General features: G+C 36.8%; 1 protein-coding gene across 5 annotated transcripts in view; it reads left to right on the top strand.

Moving 5' to 3' along the window:
• Window positions 1–20213, top strand: part of XRCC4 (X-ray repair cross complementing 4) — a 174576-nt gene that overhangs the window by 911 nt on the left and 153452 nt on the right. For all 5 annotated transcript variants that reach the window (XM_065664059.1, XM_065664057.1, XM_065664058.1 and 2 more), the window contains exon 2: window positions 14479–14628. In XM_065664059.1, the coding sequence (XP_065520131.1) occupies window positions 14490–14628 (139 nt within the window). In that variant the 5' untranslated portion in view covers window positions 14479–14489. The remainder of the gene's footprint in view (window positions 1–14478; window positions 14629–20213) is intronic.

Here is a 20213-nt window from a genome sequence, read left to right as displayed (position 1 = left end):
AGTGGAAGGTGTCCCTGCCCGTGGCTTTAAGGTCCCTTCCAGCCCAAACCAGTCTGTGAGTCTAGGATTCTGCGTGGTTGGCCTTTTAGACCTGTGTGTCAGAGAAACCCAATACAACTAAAACCTGCCATGACTTGCATTTGCAGTTGGTTTTGACAATGCTGTGCTTCCATTGAGCCATATGAAAGAGTTAGGCCTTCATTTTGGCTCAACATAAGAAAAGTATAGCATGCTTTCTTTAAAAAAAAAACCACCAAAAAACCTAGGAGACTATTATTATTTTTATTGAATTACTTTTGATCCTGTGAGGGGCTTTAGAAAAGACTAGATACACAGAACTGGTCAGAATGTAAGAATGTTACCATGATTATTTCGTATTTAGTGTAAGGTGCTGAGGTGTTGCTGTAGTGGCAAACCTCTGTTCTGAAGTTCTGTGACCAATCTTGTTCTTCCTTTTATAAGTGCACTTTATCTTATAGAAATTGATTGACATTAAACTTTACAAAGATGATTGCTTTCTCTTGAGGTGTTTGTCCTGTATCTTTCAATACTGGGGACAAATTGGTTTTGCTTGTTGAATGTGGGACAGGTTTTGCTTTTCCCCCTTGTTAAGCAGAAACAAATTTCTCATTCTACCAGAAGAAGTTGGGGTTATATTTGACATACTTTCAGAAGGTGCTGTAGTAGGCTGCAGCGTAGTAGGAGTACATGTATGAAAAAGAAACAAAAAGCAAAATATGTTAAGGCAACTGAAACAAACATACACTTACAGTGCTGTTACTAAAGTGCAACTTCATTTGCAGTGGTAACTTTGGTAACTGCAGTTTTGAGTTCTCTGTAAAACAGTAGTTTCAGATTAATCATCACCAAAATGAATGTTTTTCAGCATAAGCAGATGTGGAGTTTAAGGTGAATTTTCTTATATAAGTTTTTTCTGTCCTGTGTATTTCATACGTACTGATTTTAGATTTTTTTCTTATTTGTCTCGGGATTACGTTAGTCTAGTAACTATGACAGTTCACTAATTTTCAGATTTAATCATTTAATAAAATCGTCAAGATGCACGGTCATTTTGTCATCAGATGTTCATACTTTTTATTCCTATTTTGTTAATGGCATTCATCTGATCAGTTTCTTTTATTCAAATGTCGAGATTTTGGTTGAAAAACGGAATTCAGTTAAAGTAGAGAAAGACAGTTCTATAAGCAGCCTCACTGCCTAAGTATAACTTGTTAAAGTGTTTAATTGATGTCACCTTAAAGTAGATTTCTAAAGTGAAAGAAGTTAAAACTATAACCAACCAACAGTTCAACCTCTAATGGCTACTTTGACCCTAGATTTTAGAGGCAATACTGCTTTTGAACTTGTTCACGTGTCTCTGAAATGGAAAACTAAACCTGGTTGGTTTTTCTTTTTGGTTTCACTTTTGGCTTCTTGATGTGGATTAGTTACGGAAATTGAAAATTATTCCTGTAGCTGCAAAGGAGACTGCAGCTGCCAGTTCTTAGTCACATGGTAGTCAAGCCTGCTTCCACGTGGTCAGCCATCTTTATCTACCTCAGTATAAACTATATCTGCAAACATGCTTTATGTGATAGTTTTTATATGCTACTACCTACTTTGATAGTTTTGGGTGAACTCACGCGCAGATTTTTACAAAAATGCTTTTTTTTTACCCTAGCAATTAATTTTCATGTGAGGTTTTCTATAGTCTCAACTATTTAATGAAAATTTTTGTTGATTACATGCTGTATTAGTATGCTTTCAGCTGCCTATTTTGTTTTTGTGGGAAAAATACCATTTGATCATTAATAATCTTGTGGGGAGCTTGGTGGCATCATTTAAAAGGTAGTGTACCTAGCATGACAATGTCTTTGGATGCAGCTGTGATACAAGAGGATGTTGATTGATATATATGATGGTGGCACTCCAGTTTCCATTGCATTCATTCCTCTGATTAATATTTTGTCACGAAAAACCAAATGCAAGGCTAAGATAGCTGTAAGGCATTGGCTGGATATCCGTTCGTGTTTGTTGAAATCTCAAATCAGAAATTTAAACAATAATGCTATCTATATACCAATATTCAAATAGGTAAGTAAAACCATCTGGTGAATACTTGTTCTCTGCATTGCTTTTTGGTATTTGCTGATTTTCTTCTAAAGGAGGTTTAATTGTATTGGCTCTGCTTTGTAGTACATGCAAATTAAGAAATGTTTTAGTAGTGTGATTTACCAGTGAAGAGATTGCACACTGCTCAGTTGAGTGTTTAAGCAGCAGAGCATAAAGGAATTTGTGTGTCTAGTGAAAGTAAAAGAAGTGGCTGCAAAGATTAAGCTTCTAGGTTATTTTTAAATCCAGGAAGAATTATAACAAAGCAAAGTCAATTGCATTTAGGAGGCTTGGTATTTAGCTTCTCTTGTGTCTCTCAGCTGTCATAGAAGTAGGAGGATTGGAGGAGATACTTTAAAAACATCGCAAGTGAGTGACTCTAACATGACAGTTACATCTATATAGACAAGTTTTTTGTGCATAACGAATGTGTTTGTGTATGTATGAAGTAAAAAAAACATTTGCAAATAAGATATGAATGTGCTTGCTTCCTTGAGATAGGCTGATTTGAATGATTGGCAAAAGCTGATAATGCTCTTTTTTGGCTTTTACATGATAATGCTCTTTTTTGACTTTTACATGATACCAACTTCTGTTGTTCCTAGTATCTTCAAGTGTGAATGCATAAAAAGTTATTTATGTAGCTCCTACAGCTATAAATTCATTTAGCTCTTCCACTGGAATAAGGAAGTGGCAGAACATGAGGCATATGCATTATTCAGGCAAATATGTGGTGAGTAGGTAGGGTTCTGTACACTGGCAGTGGTATTAGAACATGACATTTTTGTTTGCTAATACTGTTTTGCAAAAAGTTATCTACATTTAGATATGGCTTCTCTTTATTTCCATTTCCTTCCTCCCTCTGTTAGCTAGCAAAAGTGCACACTATATTCACTGTAGTAGGATGAAATACAATAGCTGTAAAATGCTTGGAGTTGGGAGCTATTGGGAGTAAGGATGAATCCTCAGTCCTCACATCAGAGGTGCTTGGGAGGAGTGCTTCAACCTAGTATTGTAACCATACGTTTTATGGGAACTTACTGTGTCAGGTGATAAGGAATATTTATACAATGATGGAAATTCCTGTACCTTAAAATTCCTGCTTTTTGTGGCAGGTTTCATGTGAATTGCTCTCCTCTATCAGTATGACAAAGTTCTTTGAATAGCATAGACTGTTGTTTTATAGGAGTTGACTATGTCTTGAAAAAAATGTGTTATCTATCATGCTATACTTGATGTGACATACCCAAAAAATGAGCTTATAGTCTGGGGTGCCTTTATTTGTTGCATCAGGTGGTGACTGCATTGTTCAGACTGTAGAGGAAAAAGCATTTGCCTATTACTTTATATGCTCAACATTTTTGACTGCAGTTAGGGCATTTAGAATGATGTGCTATATGAAGCTGTGGCACTTCAGGAGTTATTTTGAAACTGATGGTGAAATGAGCAGAATAGCAGCATCTTGGATCTACAAGATGATTCTAAAGCATCTGTTGGTGGAGTTCTTAAGAACTAAACCTAGGGAGTTAGATGTTACACTTCCATTTCCATATAGGTGAGATAATTAAACGTACTCTACTGCATTTTGGCTTCAGTGTATTACATGTTGCCTTCTTACATATGTGCAGCAAGCCCTATAGGGTCACTTGCTGATTTGTCTCAAAGCCTGTTTCTGATGTCCCTGTTATATTGCAGTGCCACTTGAAGATGAAAAGTTTTAATCCTTTCCTCTTGTCACCTAGGGTTTAGCAGTAGGGGAGAATGTTTTAAAGGGGTTATGTTAAAGCTCAGGAGCTCCTGAGGAAAAAGCACCACACATCTTTAAGAGTAGATGGAATCACCAGGAGCTGAGATTTTCAGAGTCTCAAACAATTATTTATGTCTTCAAGGTGAATAGGATGGAGTTCTGATTTATTCACTGTTAAATTTGGCAAAAAGTGTGCAGTGCTTGCTTTTATTGTGAGCACTATGTAAAATATGTGCATACACGTTTAAGTTATGATCTGGACTAACTTCACAAAATAACAAAGAATCCAATTTAGAAATCTGCTCAGAGATACCATTAAATGGTTCATGAAATGAAATTTTTTTACACCAAAAATAGAATTTGCTCTAGTTTCATCCCTGGTCCCTCTGCTGACTTGAGCTGTGTCTCTTTCCTGGGTTAAGAATGTCTTTCATCCCCTGATGATGGTAATCAGGATGTCTTTGTGGATTTTAGTCTTCCCCACCTCCTTTATTTCATATATATATGAGATGAAAAAGAGGAAATATGGCAAAAGGCTCATGTGAATTTGAAGATTATTAGTGGAATTTAGCATCAGATAATGTAAAAATAAAGACTACTTTCCAAGATATGTCTAGTTGAAGATGTTCCTGCTCATTGCAGGGGGGTTGGACTAGATGAACTTTGAAGATCCCTTCCAGCCCAAACTATTCTAAGATATAAAAGACTTGCTGGATTATGTAAGGTACCATGCTGGCACAAGCTAAAGTGCAAATTATAATAGAATTACTTGTTGTTCGCTAATCTAACACAGTCAAATCTGATCAACATAACAATCATATCTTACAGGGAAAGTTCCAAGATGAAAGAAATTTCATTATGCATGTGCCTAAGCAAGGATCTCTAGTGTTGCTGTCTTCTGAGGCTTGCTGAAATTACTTGTGAAAGTAATTTCACAAAAACTACTTGATTATATAGTCCAAATTTCCAAAGTTTGGAAAATTATGGGACTGTTTCTCCATCTGCTTTGTGAACTTCTAGGTGAGTTTTGTGGGAAGGGCTGTCCTCCAACAGAGCAGACAGGATAGAGCAGGGGTTGTAAATTAAACAGTAAAAAAAGGACGTAATTTTACGAGTGCAGAGACTGAGAACTTTTGTGTTCTTGATCTAGACATCAGCAAAATTGCTTGCTGTCTTGGGATGGAAAAATTAATGCTATTAGAGGAAGACTGAGGCTATATATCCTATCACAGGCTGCATTTGTTTTTAAAAAAATTATTCAAATTATTGTGAAAGGGATTGTTTGTTTGTAGGTTTACAAAAGGATCTTAGAGGCCACACTTTTCAGCACAGTAGCTGGACAGGAAGGGCACATGGGTCTTTCCAAATGCTGTCAGCTGTGTCAAGCTTATGGAAGAAACTTCCCAAAAACCTGTGGAGAGATTTGTGCTGACTGTGCCAAAGAGGGAAACTCAGACAGTAGTCGGAGGCATCAAACTGAATTGTTTGGGCTTATATTAAATTTGTCCAGCTGTGAAACTTAACATTAATTTACAGAATAAAGCACGCAGTGGCCATAAACGTAATGAAGACTGGGCAGAAATGTTAATTTCAGTGAAAGCTAGGCACTACTGTTAATAGAGGATAGTTATTTTTGGAGATAAGAGGCAAGGAACTAGATGAAGCAGTCCTGTGTGTGTCTTGGTAATAGACCTACTTGACTTACATTTCATGATCTCCTGAGGGGAATATCTGGGAGAAGATTTATTCCCCCCCTCCCTTTTTTTTTTTTTTTTTTTTTTGTGTTGTGTTTTTTGGTTTTGTTTTTTTTTTTTTTTTGTGGTTGTGTTTTTTGGTGGTTTGGGGGGGGGGGATGTTGGCTTTTTTTTTTTTCTTTTTTCCTTTTGCATTGGTCAGGGAAATACATAAATGAAAACTGTGCTTTATATTTCATATCCTTAATTAATCATGTCTGTTCCAGAGATTTGTTTTATTAACTTTGGCTGTTCTAAAAGTGGGTGGGTTTTTTTTCTCTTCTTTAAATGACGAGGTAGAGGAAAAATCTCTAAGTATGCACTCTTATTTGAGGTTTGTGTTCTGATTTTGGTACTTGATAATGCAAAAGTGTGACGTTGAAAGGAAGGAAAGCATCATGGGTGTACTGTATCTAAAACTGTGTTGAAACAGTTTGGTGGAACTATGGAGGTCTGACTCTTCTGCACAAAGGTGTGGGCTTCATGTAGCTGTTCATGTGCCTGCATTAGTTCAGAGTCATTGTATTTGTTCACTGTTTCATTTCAGAAAGTAATGTGCAGCAGGGATTCTGTTTAGCTTCTGCAATTGGGAACCAGAAATACCAGCAGCATGAAGGCAGTGAAGCCAAAGCTTAACTGAGACTTAACTTTTAAACTTACTTTTCCCTCTTGTTATGTTTCAGTTTCTGCCCAACCCCTCATTATTTGGTTTTCTTTATGCCATCATTTCGTAAGGACTGATTTAACTTACCTGGAAAAACAGTCACTTAGAGTCTTAAACCAACATTTCTGAGACCTATGCTTCATGTATTTGCCTTGTAAGAATTCACAATAATTTAAGATCTCAAACAGTATCTGGTGCAGTACCAAAGCATTTTTGTGCTATATTTTCCTAATGAGTACTAAACTGCCCCCTGAGTTTGAGTCCCAATGGCTTGGGTTTTGGTGGTGTTTTTTTTTTGCTGGTATGCCCCTACTGTGTCCTTATACTACTAGTCTGCAGATTTCTTTTCACTCCTGCACAATGCAGACTCCCTGCTTGACATCAAGTGTCTTGGTTAAGTGTTTAATTCTTAATACTAGTTGTGGTTTTTGTTTGGTTGTTTTTTTTGATTTTTTTTATCCTGGTCTGTAGCAGGAAAAATGAGTCAGGAAAACTACCAAGAAAAGCAGGGAGCTGTTATGTCTTTTAAAGCATGATATTTTATGTATAGAATTTAAGATGTAAAAAACATGACTCTTGTGTAGCTCTTCATGTCCTCTTTCCTTTGTAAATATGGTTTGTAGACAGTGCCATTTGAGCACAAACTAATAGATATCTGATCCCTTAGGGTGTAGACTCAGTGGCCACTGAATTTGCTATCTAAACAGGCAGTGGAACTGTATCGTCATTTATTTTAGCTGCTTTTTTTTTAAAGCGAAGCTGGTGGTTCACTCAGAGCTTGGTGAGGCTGTGGGATTTTTGCCCAGGCCTCCCCTTGCTAAACAGTGGTGTGTCAGTCCTTCTTGGGTGATAGGCTGGTACTTCACTCCTCTTTTGGTTTATTCAGTGTGCATTATCCCGAAGCCTAGGCTGAAGTGATGGCTTGCTTTTTCGTGGATTTCTTGCCTCCTTTGAATGTGCTGTACCATGAGGCACCAACATCATATAATCCTATGTTTTATGTACTTGTTGTGTTAGCTGATACATTCAATCTCATGGTTTGGCATTCAAGGCAGATTAAAGAACCAGAGCTGAACCTGATGCTCGTCTTTGGAAATAGTTGAAATCGATGTTCAGTATGGATGGATACGGCTGGATGTCCCTTTGTCTTGCATTCAGACTCTGATTGCTCAGCTTAATCCACCAAAAAGTAATCAATTTTCACTGCAAAGAGATAAACATAGATGAATAAAGAGCTGCAAAATTTAAATTTATGTGCATGGAAAGTGAATATCTCAGTCCATTGAAAATGTCTTGTGAATTACTTCTGTGGGGGCCAGATGGAACAAAATGAATTATACCATTTAAATTAATAAATTAAATTAGTGTGAGCTCTTTGTTTTCAGGGAGATCAATGTTGCTTTTTCCAGTAGATAAGCAGCAAATGGAAAGAAAAATATAATAAAACTTTTGTTAAGTCAGGACGGGGTAATGCAGGAATTTTCTTCAAAGAAGATGCCTTAGGAAACTGATTAGCAAGATAATGCAATCTGGAGTCTAGGCCTATTTTTTATTATTAATTTGACAGGGACCTGAAATGAAGATGATCCATCTCTTCGAAAAGTCTAGGGCTTAGTAGTGGGATTATAGTAGGTCTATACAGGGACTAAATAATAGAAAACAAAGGAAGTCTGTAGGACAGATTTGTTTTGTGTTGAATATCCTGGTAGTACTTAATACTAAAGACAGTGTTTTGGAAAACAGATGATACCTCAACTAGACTACTTTGTTATCAATATAAATCAAAAAGGCATATGTATCAGAGTATTTTTGGATGGTGAAAGGGGGTTAAAGCATTCTGCCTTTTTTTTACTCAATTCCACAGCTTTCCCATACTCAATGCATAATGCTAAGTTGCTGAAAACTGCAAAGACACTTTTGGAAGTGTGATGAAGATACTATGAATTCTTGAATCTTGGTTCTTACTAATTGTATGTGGCAGGCTCAAAATTTGCGCCTGGCAGAATTGTACAGATTTGTTTCCTCTTTCTGATTTTATCTGCAAAACATATAATGATTTTAATCAAAACATGTAAAATTTATTTATTTTTTTTTTTTAGGTGATTATCTTTCTATCTTTCTTGATAAATAGACGAAAGTTGCAGTTTTCAAGAGAAGGCAAAATAGCTATTGGCTTTGGCAGGGCCTTGGAAAGCCAGACTGACCTACTGCCAAAGTAGAGTTACAAAATACATGTTGGGGCTTGCAAATCTCAGAGGCAACAAAGGCAGATACCATGGGTCTCTCAGGCATACCTACTAGCTTCGCATCCCATATCTGCCCCCTTGAAGCTGGTCTGGTGGTCATCTTTGATCCTTGCTCGATTCTGTACACACTTCTTAGTAATTCCATTACTAAAATTAACTTTTTCATAAGGAAATATATGAGTTGTATGACTTCATTTTATTTTCTACAAGTTTGTAACATCCAGTTACAAACTGGATTTATCTACGGAAACCTTAGGATTTTTCTGATAGGGATTGTGGAAAGTGAGGATTTGACAGTGTGCACACACTGAACTGTTGGTGGCAAGAGTTTGTAAAAAAACGAGGTGGGGAGAAGGGTTTATCCCTTTTCTATCCAGATACTTCCTTACTTGCTACTATATACTAGTGGAATTGCCCACTTGGGTGTTTATTTTAATAAACCTTGTTATAGCTTAAACTGTATCCTAGTATAGATGCTTATAAGTAAGCTTGGCAAGTCTGGATGCCAGGAGCTGGTAGTGGGTTAGGTCTGAGATTTCAAGAGGATGAAAGACACCAGGGTGGGCTTTGCCTCTGGGCTGCAATTAAGATCAAAGCTTGTTAGTAAGATTCCTACTATAAAGGTTGTTGACTGTCTGCTTCCTTCTGTTTCTCCTGATTTTTCAGCTGGTGACTGTAGTAAATAAGTCTGACAAGGGTTGTTCTTTATTGTAGATTCCAGATCTTTTGTGGCAAATCTTCCATATCCTATTGGTCTGACAAGCTCAAGACTGCTCTTTTTTAATTTTATTTTTTAATTTATTTGGGGAAGGGAGGGGAACACAACTGCACAAAAAGCATGTACATGTTTCCAATCCTTTTGTGGCTGCCACAGAACAGTGGGAAGCAAGCAGTGCAAATGTTAGCCATGTGGTTCTTGCTTCTGCACTTGGGTCTGTGAGGACCAAATACTGATTGCAGCTGTCTTGAAGTCAGTCTCTTGATTAAATGCTGTCATGTATGACTGTGTTTTTAAAATGGGTTGTTCACCCGTGTCTGCGCAAAGTTATAAAGTAATTCAGTCACTTCTTCACATCCAGTGCCAATTTTTGATTTGTTTCCTTTATGTGCAAGACAAAGTTATGTTATTGACAAATTTGTGATCCTTGTGCTTTTAATATAGAACAAAGTTAAACAAAAGAACAACTAGATACGATTTAGGTTGCATGTACTATAAAAATGTGTTGGCCCCCTAAATTTCACTAGGAAATAAAGGTCTTTCAAAATTTTATATTTTTTTGGTCTTCAGGTGTATCTTTAAGTTGCAACTGAGAGTTATTACTATTTCTTCGGTGTCAGACAAATATCATGGCCAAGGGAATGTCAGGCATATCGTGAGATTTGACAGGAAGGCTGCTGTATGATTTCTTTCATGCTTGTTGGCCTGATCATATTCTTTCAAAAAGAAAAAAGAAAAGAGGAAGTCCATATTAGGTCAGTAGTAGTTCTTAGATGAACAGAGTCATAGCTGAGGTTTCCATCAGATGTTTTAGTTCTCATCCTCTGGAAGTCTTGGAGCTAATGGAATTTTAAATTATCATTAGAGATATCAATTTGCATGAAATATGTATCTAGAAATATTCATAAATACAGACATTATTGTATTTTCTTCTGTTAGAAAATGTGTTAATAGCTAGGTTTAATCTTTAACAGCAAGCTGAGTTTTTCTGAACTCGTTTAAATCTCCAGTTATCCACTTATATAAGTACATATGGCATTTACTGAATAGTACCTGTTCTTTGAATATAGGTTAACTGTGCACTTTTTTCTGATCATTAGATTCTGATTTGTAGTGCGTGTTGTGGTCAAGCCAATGACAGAAGGGGTTGAAATTATAGACTTTAATAGCAGTGTGCTTTATGTGCTGGTCTTCTGAGCTCACTATAGATAGCTCCCTATTTTTCTCAACAAGAAAGCACTTAAGTTAATTGCTCCATTAGAAAGACATAGTAGCTCTTTCTGAGCAGTAAGTAGCCTTCCATGCATAGCTGCTGAAGTTTACAACACCTGCAGCCCAAGCAATTTCTAAAAAAGCCATTAGTCTGCATGGAAAAAAACAAAGCACTGAAGTTCGAATTGTTATCAACTTTGCTGTGTTGGAGCAGGCTAAAAGGTTTGGCTTTTGGTCTGTGCCTAATGCTGTCCAAAACAGCATATAAAATTCTTTGTAAACTAGTTTTAAAAGTGTCTTGTTTATTCAGAAGCAACTGTGTACACTGTTTGTTCAGAGAGCAGACTCCAGTCAATTGCACGCCAGCCAACATCTGATTCCTCCTTAGAAAGAAACATTGCCTAATACAGATCATAGAAGCCAAAGACCAAAGGGACAAAGTGCTAAAGATAAACAGCTCAATCCCCAACTGTTCGAAGGCCTCAATAAAGTCTCTGATTTACAAATTTGGGGTGGGACTTGACTGTTCCCACCTGCAAGCTTTGTCTGGCATCGTTGGCTCTAGCACAGTGATGTGCTGGTATGTGTTGTGACCTCTTATGCCCTTCAGGAGAAGAACACTGGCTTTCTTATGGCCCTAATCAATAAGTTTCTCTGCAGCTTTTCTTTATCGTAATTAAGGGAGGAGGTTTGACTGCTTGGATTTTGTTGAGGCAGTGAATGGAAAGAGCTACCAAAATAGTGTTTGAGACTATTGAATGGCACTCAAAGGCACTCCTACGGTCTAATAGTCTCAGAGCAGCTTTTCTAAACTGCAGTAGTAAGGGTCTGATTTCAGTAATGTAGTTTGTTGGAATGCTGTAAGAATAGCCTGGTTTTATGTAATGATTTTTATTTTTTTCTTTTTAAATAAGCTTCAGCAGTGTCTGGACTGTTAAATAGCGGGAATGCCAAAATTTGGGTGGCTGGTTTAACCATTTTCAGCATTAATACAGTTCTTAGCTGTATCCTTATCTTTCCACCCAAAGATGTGAATGGGAAGCTAACTTAAAGTTTCAGTTCTCCTACACCGTTTATGTTTTTGGCTGCCTTTCATAATGAAATTCTGACTTGGTGGGGATGGGTATTTTAGTAAAACCTTAAAAAGCAGTGCAGCTTCTGCAGGCTTGTGAGACCAGTTCTGTAGAAGCTCAGGTCCAAGTCAACATGTTTTCTTACAAACCCCTTTGTCAGTACACCTGCAGTTATTTTGTTCTGACCAACTGTCTGGCCCAGAGGACTTTAAGCAGCTGTGAGTCTTTATGCTTCATTTGTAGGTGTAGTGATAATGGATTGAGATAATAGTCACAACAGAGAAATGGTTTGACATTGGTTTAAAAATTCACTAATTTTTAAACCAATAATATTTGTGGCGGGACAAGTACATGCAGGACTGTTGGCTGGAATTTTGCATGTGTGGTGGTTATGACAATTAATTATCCTGTTGAATGGTTGGCCTTTTAAACTGTTATTTATGTATCAGGTTGAAATTATTTTCACTTTTTGAATTTACATTTAGTGTTTGGGAGATGCTCATGTCAGCAGTAACTTATTGCGGCCTTGATGCTACAGTAAGTCTGCAATTTGGGTGTATCATAGAATCACAGGCTCATTTAGGTTGGAAGGGACCTTAAAGCTCATCCAATTCCAATGCCCTGCAACAGGCAGGGACACCTCCCACTGGACCAGGTTGCTTCAAGCCCCATCCAGCCTGGCCTTGAGCACTGCCATGGATGGGGCAGCCACAGCTTCTCTGAGCAACAAGCAAAACCTCCCTATTGAGCTACGTGTGCATCAGTACCTTGTATGCTGTCTGACTGGGTTGTGTGCAAGTTTTCATAATCTTTGAGTAAAAATGAATAATTAAAGTATTTTTAAAAATACTGTTTTTCAAAGAAGGACTTGTGTGGAAATATTTCATAGGAGACTCTCTTTTTCTAGAACAAGGAAAAGGGAATCTGGTAAGCAAAGGAGAGTACATGCCTGTGTGCTTAAACATACTACACGTTACTTGTACTTCCTGTCTTGTGCTGTTTATTAACTCATGTCCAGGCAGTTAATGCACTACAAATCTTTAAAATTGCTTTAGTTCTGTAATCACTAATTGCAAAGGCACTGTTCCAAGCCTCAGTGCCCCAGATTTACTATTCTGGCTTTCAGGTTCACAGATACACTGTAGATTTTCAGAAATGGCCAGTTGCTTGGTGATGGAATTAGAAGACATTTTTAGACTCATTAATTTTTCAATATTTCTTTTAAGTAAGCTTTTAGGTTTTGGTACATTTTCTGTGAATAGAAAGGTGGAGTATGACATCTGTAATAGTATAAGCGACGGTGGTTTATGAATGCAAGTAGTCAAGTTGTCCGTCTTTACTGTTGTTGTTGGGAATTTATGATGCTTAGCTGTATGTACATGATTTATTTAGTACTACTACTACCATAGCTTTTGAATCCTAAACTCTCAGAAAAATATTCTGAAGATGGAAATGTTATGGTGCTTATGCGAACTTAAGCTGTAAGGTGGAAAAATAAAGTTAGTGTTTTAAGCACTTGGTGATGAAAATTTAATGGATAGTCAAGGAATCCTGGAAGTGCCTAGTAACATGTTTTCACCAAATCTCAGCCTGAAATTTGCAGCAGGCACTTTACGTGACGTTCTTCTTACTGTTTAGAAATGTTATTGGTTAGTGCAAGGTGATCTATATTGTGGTTTACTTAGCCATCAGAAGCAGTTAATGTGATATTTCATTAACCTTATTGATATCTATAACGAATGTTTATTATTGACAATGCAGCTGTTGTCCAGCAGTTAATGCAGCTTTAAGCTTGAAAAACAAGTCTTATATTTATGTGTTTTTGCTGCCTTTAAATACTGTGCATTTGTCTGGGTGAGGGAAAGGCATTCAAAATGTCATTGGGCACAGAGCTGAGCAAAAGTCAGACACAGTGCAGTCAGCTGCACTTAAAAGTGTTCTTCCTAAAACTCCAACTTTTTGGAAGACCGATGGTCATTAAATCTGTCTCTAGGTTTGGCTCTCGATGTCCATGAGCAAAGAAGGAGCTTCCCTCTACTACCGCTTGAAGAACAGAGTCTTAGGGGCTAAACTGAGCCTGATCATGATCACTTGTTGCTATGCTTCAGATGGAAAACCTGATAGAGCTTTTAATACCTAACCTGTCCAGGCATTGTTGTACTCACTGCATGTAGTTTAAATGCCTCACTTGCGTTTTCCTACTTTTATCAACACATGCTATATTTAGTGTGTGAGTGAACATGTAGCCCTTCTTCATTCACTTATAAAATTTTTATTTCTGTTTCTCCATTATTCTGTGGAGCAAATAGCCAAATGCAGTTTCAAAGTTCTTGAGTACCCTGAGAATTCATTGTTGTCAGAATAATGTCAGAATAAAAATGCATAGGATTCTTTAGAAGGTCTTAAATACAGGTTGCCAAATTGCTTTGATACTGAGCAAAAAAATTCGCTGTAACGTCATAAATTTTGGGTTCTGCAACATTCAGTTTTTAAAGTAAATTATTTAAAAATTAGAAATTCTATGGTAGCTGGCATCCACTACAGCCTCTGCTTTGCAGAGAACCTTAGTAGCTTGTTTTGCCTATCAGTTTTCCAGATTAAATTGATTTTTCCATTATAAATGAAAAACACAGGCGTAGGGAAGTGTATGTGTATTGTAATTTTTTTCTTCCTCATCTTCCTGGCTCTTAGTATACTAATTTGGGACTCTTCAAATTCGTTTCTTTATTGTCACTATTCTTTTAAACCTTACTTACTGTAATCCAGTTTTCTGTTTGAAAACCTCAATTTGTGGAGGAAAGTAAAATGACATTTTAAGTATGCTTATATTTGTGGGGTTTTTTTTTTGGGGGGGGGGGGTTGGTTTGGTTTTTTGTGGTTTTTTTTTTTTCATAAGCTGGTTATGTAAAACTGCTAAGGACCTCTGGAAAATAAGCCATTGGTTATAAAAGGATTATCTTACTTCCTGAACAGGTATCTGGAAAATGGAGAAGACTTTGAACAGAATTCATCCAGTTTCTGATCCAGAAGCAACGTACTTTCTACAGGTGTCATGGGAAAAAGATATAGGTGCTGGCTTTGGTATAACACTAAGTGATGGTCAATGTGCGTGGACTGGGGCAGGTAATAATGTAAAGCAAAAAACCCCAAGCCTGTATTAAGTTATTACTGTTCTTTATTATTATTACTGTTCTATATTATTTTTTGTTATATGAATCATTTTCTAGACTGTGACCTACAGCTTGCATCAAAAACTTCTTAGGAACGTCACTTCTTCCTGGTGAAAGAGGAGGTGTAGTTGATCTTCTGGGAAGTGTTCAGAGGTCTTTCAAATTTGGAAAGTCTCTGTGTCAGACCTAATACTAATTCATTTAGCATATGGATATGCAATGTTTTGCTCTTTCTCAAGAATTTAATGGAGTGCAGTGATATTGGAGTACCCGTTATGTGTCTTCTCCAGATTCTTGAACAGTCATGCAAGTTGCATTTGCAAACTGTAGTTCAAGAAGCATTTAGTTGCAGATGGTTTTTAAGGAGTTTTATAATAATTAAAGGTACCTGTGTTTGGTACTCAGGTGAATTTTAGAGAAGGAGAAGGGACTAGATTTTTATTATTTTTTTTCCTTGGCACAAGTTGTCAGAAGAAAACCTGAGTAAGAAAATGGGTCTTTGTATAGGTGCGTACTTCTTTCATTCATGCTTAGCGAAAAGAGCAAAGATTTGTGTGTTCATTTAGAAATGTGTTAAATGCTTGATCAGAAGCCTTTCTCTCAGTGGCAAAAATGTTTCAGAGGGAGGAAATAATAATATATTTCACAGCATATTGTCGGTGAAAACATTTTCCTGACTCTTTTTTTTCCTATTTCTGACTCTTTATTTTCTATAAGAATATATGACCATGTAGTTCCTTCCTTCTTTCTCCATGCCCAGCAGGCATTGTTTCCCCCCACCAGTTCCTATGTAAACTCAGCTTTCAAATGGGCCTTATCTGTCTATCTTATTTAGCTTATATATCTTAACTATCTATCTTAACTATCCGTCTGTCTTATCTGTCTTATCTACTTATCTGTCTATCTACCTACTATATGTCTGTCTGTCTAATGGGGCTTTTTGTATAAATATATGTGTATACAAACTATGTGTGTATATATCCAGCTCCTATGTATAAAAAGAAGCTTAATCATTAATTAACCTTATTTTGAATGCTATGTTTACCTTTTTTTTTTCTTTCAAACCTAGGAAATAAGACTAATTTAAAATATGTCTACATATGCATTAAATCTGCTCTTCCATATTCCTTTTGACATTTCAAACACACTATTGATTAAGAGTTTCTGCACAAGACATGCATATATTCCCATGCTGGTTCACTACGGTCTGGCACGAAAGGTTTTTCTTTCTTGATTTGACAATAGGATAGTCAAACTATATGTTTTCAAAATAACAAAAGGGATGTTAACATTAATAAATGCTTAACTAATTGAGCGTACTAGTTTTTCTGTTTAAAGGCTCTTCTGGTTGTTCTTACATAACTTAAAAATTCACAGTTTAAAATTCATGACAAGCTGTTTCTTTGAATCTCTTATTTTTCTAAGTAAAAGCTATGTTACTCTAACTGGAAGGGTATAGAAAAAATACGTAAACACAGTTCTCATTTTGTTAACTTCCTGCATCTGGCAGAACGGATGATCATTTTCCAAAACAGAGAACCAGTGAAAGCAAGATGACCTCACTCTGTTAAAAGAAAAGAAAGAAACCCACAGCCGTTTAGCATGAGCACAAGGGATTCATCCAAAGGAGAATACTTCTGTTTCTTATGTGATCCATTTCTAAGGAAACCCTATTGAATTTGCAGTCCTTTCAATAATTTCTTTAGGAGTTCAAGTTCTTGTATACTTTTTCTAAGTTATTACATCATGTTTGAGACTGCTTAGACTCTAAATTCAAAATCTGGGATGAGGGAAAGCAGTGGTCAGAAAATTCTTGCTATGGGAAATCCCTTTTGAGTTTCTCGTGCTGTGGATTATTTTGTTTGGCAAAACCTACCAGGAGGTTAATAAGAGTTGCTGATGGAGTTGTCTTTTATGGGTTTTGTATATTTAATGTGATGATGAAAAGTGTTAGAAGTCCTATTTAAGGAAGGAGAAAAAAACCAAAAACCAAAATAAATCTTGGAAGGGAGGAGAAGCACACAAATACGCAATATGATCTAATGTATTAAGTTGATATTGGGTTAAAGAATTACAGGTATATAGATTTATACATTCCATGTTTTGCTAATGATTGTTCAGTTTTGCTAGTTCTATAAGGTAGAGGAACATGCATCAGGTACAGGCACCACCAGGGAAAAACCCAGATGCTCTATTACAGCATATGTTAGTACCTTTGGTTTTTTAGCTTTCATATTTTCATTAAAGATTTATCTCAGTGTTGAAGTAGTTGTTCTAGACAAACACTTATTTCAGCAGTTATTTCCAGTTTACCTTTTTCTTCCCCTGTTTGCCTCACTCAGCAGGGATTCTGTATTTCTGTCTATTGTTTTGAGGGACTTGAGGGGATTGCTGATGTACTAGTAGCTTCTTTTCTTTCAACTCTGTCTTGCATCCTGTACAAGAAATAAGCTAGGTAATGAAGAAATTGGTGGTTGTAATTTATAAAGAAGATAGAAATGTTTTGATGGTAAATTTCTTGTGTGCTTTTCTCACTCAATTCTTACTATTTTTGGTGGATTGTTAGCTCTGCAAGATAACTGTTCAGCAGCACTGTACCCCACATTTTTCACTGACATGTAGGCTTAGTTTTTTTTCCCCTGACAAAAGCTCCACTTTTTACATGAACATTAAAAGTACTGTTTTGAGTTTAAGAAAAACAAGATGCAGGTGGCAATTGTCAAAAAGTCAAAATTGTAAAAAAGTCAAAAGGTGGCAATTGTCAAAAGTCTTAAGCCTTTCTGGTAACATCCGTTTTGTGCTTAAAATAAATTTTAAATATCTTGGAAAATAATTCTGCTACTTCATCTAAGATCATAGAATCCCAGACTGTTTTGGGTTGGAAGTGACCTTAAAGCTCATCCAGTTTCAATCCCCTGTCATAGGCAGGGACACCTTCCACTAGACCAGGTTGCTCAAAGCCCTATCCAGGCTGTAGATGCATTCAGTTATGTTGAAGCTGAGGGTTGAACTACTTGGCTTACAGTGAGCTAGGGAAGAACTGGTAACATGTGCAATGGCTGGTGTAAGTTTAAAGCCTCCTGCTTTGCATCGCTGTTTGTGATGATACGAAGTCCTTTTCTGAAATACCTGTCAGTCTTAATGTGTGAGGGTTAATGCGGAGCTGACGTTGACTTAGCAGTTGCTTGCTTGTAGGTCTGCTCATGTTTTCAGTGCTGCATGCTGGCTTTGCTCTTGTTCATGCCCCATATGCTAGCTGCAGATAGGTGTGGTGCACAGGGATGGAGGCAGTGATTCACCATTGCAGCTAAATTGTGGCTTTGCACTCGAAGTGCTGTTTGAACAAGTAGTACTAACTGGCTGTATACATCATACTCTGTCTTAGCCTCTTTCTCTTCATCTATTAGGAAGAAGGAAAAAGGAGAAGAAAAGGAAAAAGGATGGTTGTGATGTCCGTCCAGAGAAAAAAGGATTCTGCTATGTGTTTATTGATTTCTCTGTTTCCTTGTTCTGTGTTCCTTTTTGCAAACATTTTTCAAACCCTAGCTTAAGGAGGAGGGCTGCTGTTGCCCTTACTTTAGTTCTCCTTAAATTTGTCCTTTTGGGTTGTAGAAACAAGTTTGAAAAGTGTAACATTCTTCAAATGATGATACTGAGATATAAATGTTTTGGATCATTAGTTCATTAGGTGTTTCAGAGTATTTCAGTTCCCTAAAGCTCGTCAGTATTAGGCTACATACAAAAGCATTTATGTACAATTGCCTATTGCATCTGCTGAAATGGACAGCAGAGTAGTTTCCGTTTTGTGAGATGTGCTTTTACTAAGAACACACATCTTCAGCTTACAAATCTGTAGGGACATACAATTTAATATGCCACACTTCTCCGTTGCCTCATTATTCCACCCATCTCCATTTTATTTTTCCTTCCGTGCAATATAGGTAATGCAGCTTAAACGGTGAGGATAGAAGCACCTTCTCCAATCTGGGAATACTGATTATGAAGTTGTTTTGTTTCTGGTTTATCGTAATGCATGTTCCGTAGCATTCCTCTATTCTTTTTGACATATAATGACATTTCTGCAGTTTCTGCCATCTGCTGAATGTTTGTGGTGTTGCTGATTTTGTAAAATACTATGTGTCATACCTTGTCCTTTTACTTTATGCTAGGTTACTATGAGTGTGACAGGTTTCCTCTTGTATCTTTGAAAGAAGAGAGCAGAGAATACTCATTTTTAAGTGTTTTCTTAAGAACAATATAGGGAACTTTGTGAGAGATTTCAGACTGCCATACACCTGATATTTTGCATCTTTGCATGACAGAGACTGAGTTGCTGATATTGATGAGCCTAATTCCATTCTTTTTCCTTGATTTACCTTATAACTTCAAAGCAGTTCAGTTCCTTTGCATCCCTTTGCTTTCTGGCTTTTGAAGGACCTAACACATTTGAATCTGCTAGGAAAAAAAACGTTTGTGCTAAGGGATAATTAGTGTGATTCTGACCCACTAATTTATTGTTCTAAAATGAGCTTATATGCAGGCTGAGATTTTTCACAGAAGAGGATAGCTTCTCTTTGTGTCAACCTTTTGTTTCCTTGAAGTGGTGACATTAGCATGCTCTCTCCTGCCACCTGCATCTTCTTTTTCACATAGCAATTCTCCCCTGTGTTATAAACAGAGTAGTAGAATGGGGTGTTCATGACTGATCTGCCTTATCAGATTTTGCAGGCGTATGGTAATGTAATCACTTAAAGTGATTAGCAAGGTAGTATTTCTTTGTGTGCACAGTTAATGTATTTGTGAATAGATGGCTGAACTGAGTACTGTGACCCATTATTAAAAAAGAAAAAAAAAAGGGCACAAAACTCCAACAAAAAACCCCAACAAACCCCTCTCAGTTAAGTGTAAGACTGATAAAGCTTACATGTTTTCCATATTTTGAGTTGTGTAGAGAGGAGGACTACAAAAGCTGATACTTATGAACAAAAGCATTTGTATAGAGAGCAAATGCAGGTATTAATAGGTTTTTAAGTGGGGTACCTCTTTTTTACTGGGTTTCTGAGCTGGCTTTTGATGTGTGTGTGTTTTTTTTTTCTTTCTCCTTTTTTTTTTTTCTCCTCAGGATGTTTGAAATTAATGTCTTTTTGTATAACTTGCTCCCTCAAATTTTAGAAAGGTCGAAGAGCAGGTAGGGGCAAATGACAATCCAGAGCAGTCTCCTGAGAAGACTGGCCAGAAGAAAAGGAAACACTTCTGTTAATTAAGTAAACAATCTAAAATACTGTATTGGTAAGCTACACTTGAAAGCCTGCAGTATGTTATACACATCCTATCTTTAATTTAGAGTCTTTGCTTACATCTGTCTGTGCAAGAAAACTCTGCACTCATTGAGATCGTTATTCTGATTAACATTTTGATCTTTAAAAGTTCTGAGAAAACACTATGTAGAATAAACTAAAAAGGAAGTAAGATAACCAGGGGCCCAGGAGGTAAAATCAAGAACTGTTTCTTGCTACTCGTAGTGAAAGATGGTGGGTT

The sequence above is a fragment of the Lathamus discolor genome, chromosome Z, assembly GCF_037157495.1.
Source record: "Lathamus discolor isolate bLatDis1 chromosome Z, bLatDis1.hap1, whole genome shotgun sequence".
Lineage (NCBI taxonomy): Eukaryota > Metazoa > Chordata > Aves > Psittaciformes > Psittacidae > Lathamus > Lathamus discolor.
This window is presented reverse-complemented; position numbering and strand designations above follow the sequence as displayed.